This window comes from Nelusetta ayraudi, unplaced genomic scaffold (genome assembly GCF_046127955.1).
Source record: "Nelusetta ayraudi isolate G7.1 ecotype Tasmania unplaced genomic scaffold, CSIRO-AGI_Nayr_v1 ptg000362l, whole genome shotgun sequence".
NCBI classification, from domain to species: Eukaryota; Metazoa; Chordata; class Actinopteri; order Tetraodontiformes; family Monacanthidae; genus Nelusetta; species Nelusetta ayraudi.
The window spans coordinates 1,727-5,000 of record NW_027466402.1 but is presented as its reverse complement, the minus strand read 5'-3'; the positions used below and the strand labels follow the sequence as shown (position 1 = coordinate 5,000).

The 3,274-nt window shown below is 50.4% G+C and overlaps 1 protein-coding gene across 1 annotated transcript in view; it reads left to right on the top strand.

Moving 5' to 3' along the window:
- The window catches only part of pmp22b (peripheral myelin protein 22b), a 6,455-nt gene extending 3,436 nt beyond the window's left edge, over window positions 1–3,019 (top strand). The window contains exons 4-5 of the mRNA XM_076017417.1: window positions 860–1,000; window positions 1,643–3,019. Coding sequence (XP_075873532.1) covers window positions 860–1,000; window positions 1,643–1,803 — 302 coding nt within the window. The 3' untranslated portion in view covers window positions 1,804–3,019. The remainder of the gene's footprint in view (window positions 1–859; window positions 1,001–1,642) is intronic.
- The last annotated feature ends 255 nt before the right edge of the window (window positions 3,020–3,274 follow it).

Here is a 3,274-nt window from a genome sequence, read left to right as displayed (position 1 = left end):
CAGCAGCCAGCAGCAGCAGTAACAGTAGCAGCAGCAGCAGTAACAGTAGCAGCAGCAGCAGCAGTAACAGTAGCAGCAGCAGCAGTAGCAGCAGCAGTAACAGTAGCAGTAGCAGTAACAGCAGCAGTAACAGTAGCAGCAGCAGCAGTAACAGCAGCAGTAACAGCAGCAGCAGCAGCAGCAGCAGCAGTAACAGTAGCAGCAGCAGCAGCAGCAGCAGTAACAGTAGCAGCAGCAGCAGTAACAGTAGCAGCAGCAGCAGCAGTAACAGCAGCAGCAGCAGCAGCAGTAGCAGCAGCAGCAGCAGTAGCAGTAACAGCAGCAGCAGCAGCAGCAGTAACAGTAACAGCAGCAGTAACAGCAGCAGCAGCAGCAGCAGCAGCAGTAACAGTAACAGCAGCAGTAACAGCAGCAGTAGCAGCAGCAGCAGCAGTAGCAGTAACAGCAGCAGCAGCAGCAGCAGTAACAGTAACAGCAGCAGTAACAGCAGCAGCAGCAGCAGCAGCAGCAGTAACAGTAGCAGCAGCAGTAGCAGTAGCAGTAACAGCAGCAGCAGCAGCAGCAGTAGCAGCAGCAGCAGCAGCAGCAGCAGCAGCAGTAACAGTAGCAGCAGCAGCAACAGTAACAGTAGCAGCAGCAGCAGCAGCAGCAGCTCGGCCTCACAGCCTCCATCCATCAGGTCGAGGTGCTGCTGCTTCAATCACACAGCCGGCCTGGACCCACCTCCTAGGTCCAGTGTGCATGGACCTGATGATGATGATGATGATGATGATGATGATGATGATGATGATGATGATGATGGTGGTGATGATGATTGTGGGACACCAACTGACAAAGCTCCCCCTCCCCCCCCCTACAGAGTGGATCCAGTCGGTCCAGGCTCTGATGATCCTCTCCATCATCTTCAGCTGCCTCTCGCTCTTCCTCTTCTTCTGCCAGCTCTTCACTCTGCAGAAAGGCGGACGTTTCTTCATCACCGGTGTCTTCCAGGTTCTGGCCAGTAAGTTCTCCCTCAGTCGCACCCCAGACCCACAGCACAACACAGTAGGTCGTTTATAAAAGAGAGATATATTTTAGTTGAGATCAATGCAAGATTTTCTCTCTGTGGAAGAGATTCAAGAAGCCGAAGATGATTTGATCGGCTTTCATTTCTGATTGAACTCTCGCTGCCTCCCTGCGTCCGGGAGTTCAATTCAGTTTGGGAGGTCTGAGCTAATGGCTAATGGCTAATGGCTAATGACTTGATGCTACGCTTGTCAGCCGCACTCAGACGGCCTCCCAGCCAGCCGTTGGCGCCACCTGCTGCTCAGGTGGCCTCAGGACGGCCCACAGGAAGTTCATCAGGCCGTTAGCAGGAAGCAGCGGCCATGGTTGAAAAGCATCGTTCATTCTCCTCCTGTTTCTCCTCCTCCTCCTGCTCCTGCTCCTCCTTCTGCTCCTGCTCCTCCTCCTGCTCCTCCTCCTGCCCCTCCCCCTCCCCCTCCTCCTGCTCCTCCTCCCCCACCTCCTGCTCCCCCTCCTGCTCCTCCTCCTCCTGCCCCTCCCCCTCCTCCTGTTTCTCCTCCTCCCCCTCCTCCTCCTCCTCCTGCTCCTCCTCCCCCTCCTCCTGCTCCCCCTCCCCCTCCTCCTCCTCCTCCTCCAGGTCTGTTTGTGATGAGTGGTGCCATCATCTACACGGTGATGAGTCCTGATTGGCTCCCTGAGAAGAGCAGCTTCGGCTACTCCTACATCTTGGCCTGGGTGTCCTTCCCGCTGGCGCTCATCAGCGGACTCATCTACGTCATCCTGAGGAAGCGAGAATGAGCCGCCGGTGGCCTCCCAGTCTTCCCAGTTCAGCCCCCCCGCCCCCCCCTCGTCGATCCATCGCCACCACCAGTTGTGATGCCTCGGCCAGTGGAGCCGCCAACACCACCGACACCCTAAACCAACCAAAGCCCCCTAGAAAAGCAGCAACACTGTCTCAGTCTGAAGATGTATATAGTATCTATGGTTTTAAACCTATTTATAACACTTTTTACATACATGTACATAGTATTTGTGTTGCTCCGTCGACCGATGAGCTTTGTCTTTGGCTGATTAAGTGCCTCGTTTGTGTGTAACGATGCAATAATGTTGTGCCTTTCTTTCTTTGTGTGCTTTTTGTTGCCTTTTTTTGCAATCGCCAGTAAAATAGTCAGAATGAACCTTTTTCAAACCAACAAGCTGAAAGTATATTAACCAAAGTGCATGTATGAAAAGTAGAAGCATTATTAATTTGAGTGGTAACATCCTGCGGACGTAGCGTAGCCTAGCGTAGCGTAGCATGACGTAGCGTAGCGCAGCCGGCAAATCCAGATTTGATGTTTTTCTTCTGCAGGTTTTCCAACGTTTTTATTTTCTTACTTCTTTTTTTCAACAGAAGATGGTGCTATTGTGTCTATCATTCCTGCTTGTGACAGCAGTCGGCCTGCTTCTCGAGGGAACAGCCTGCTTTTCCACTGCAGCGTCTGAGTCTGTTGGAGCGTTCAGCCGCCGTCAGACAAAGCGAGTGGACGGTGGTTTTTGTCAGTGTTACTCTTTGACTGTTAGCTTCTTTATGAGAGCTTCGTTAGCAGCTGACGTTTGGTTTGCACTCTTCTACGTGTGTGCAACTGTTACAGTCACAACAGGCCAAATTGCCTTTTTTCAGTTCAACACACTGCCAAGTTAGAAGAAGGAGAAGGAGAAGAAGAAGAAGAAGGAGAAGGAGAAGAAGAAGAAGGAGAAGGAGAAGATATTGAAGAGTTAAAGCTACTAGAAAGCAATGCCTCCTCATCAAAAGCCATATTAGAAAATTAAAGAAATGCCAGATGATGAAAAGAGCACGGTTTGGCAAACGTCTGCGGTCGCTGCCCTTTGACCCCTGACTCCTGTTTCCCATCGCCGCTGAACCAAAAACACGCTTCACATGTTGTTGTGCATAACAGTGTTGACGACAATCTAGCCGGAAGGAAAAAGACTCACAAGACAAAGTAAATAAAACTACTACCCTACTAGCGAACCACTGTGTGAATTCACTCTTAACACACACACACACACACACACACACACACACACACACACACAACAGGGGACCATCATCCTCCACTAGACAAAAGAGGACTTTAACATCTAGTTATTTAGGAAATGCAAAAAAAACAAAACTATAAATATTCATTTGGAGGCCTTGAGTCAAATAATTACTTTAAGTGTATTTTTACAAACAATTTGCCAAGAGGGTACTTGGATGACATGTATGTATGTATTCAAGTGTGGA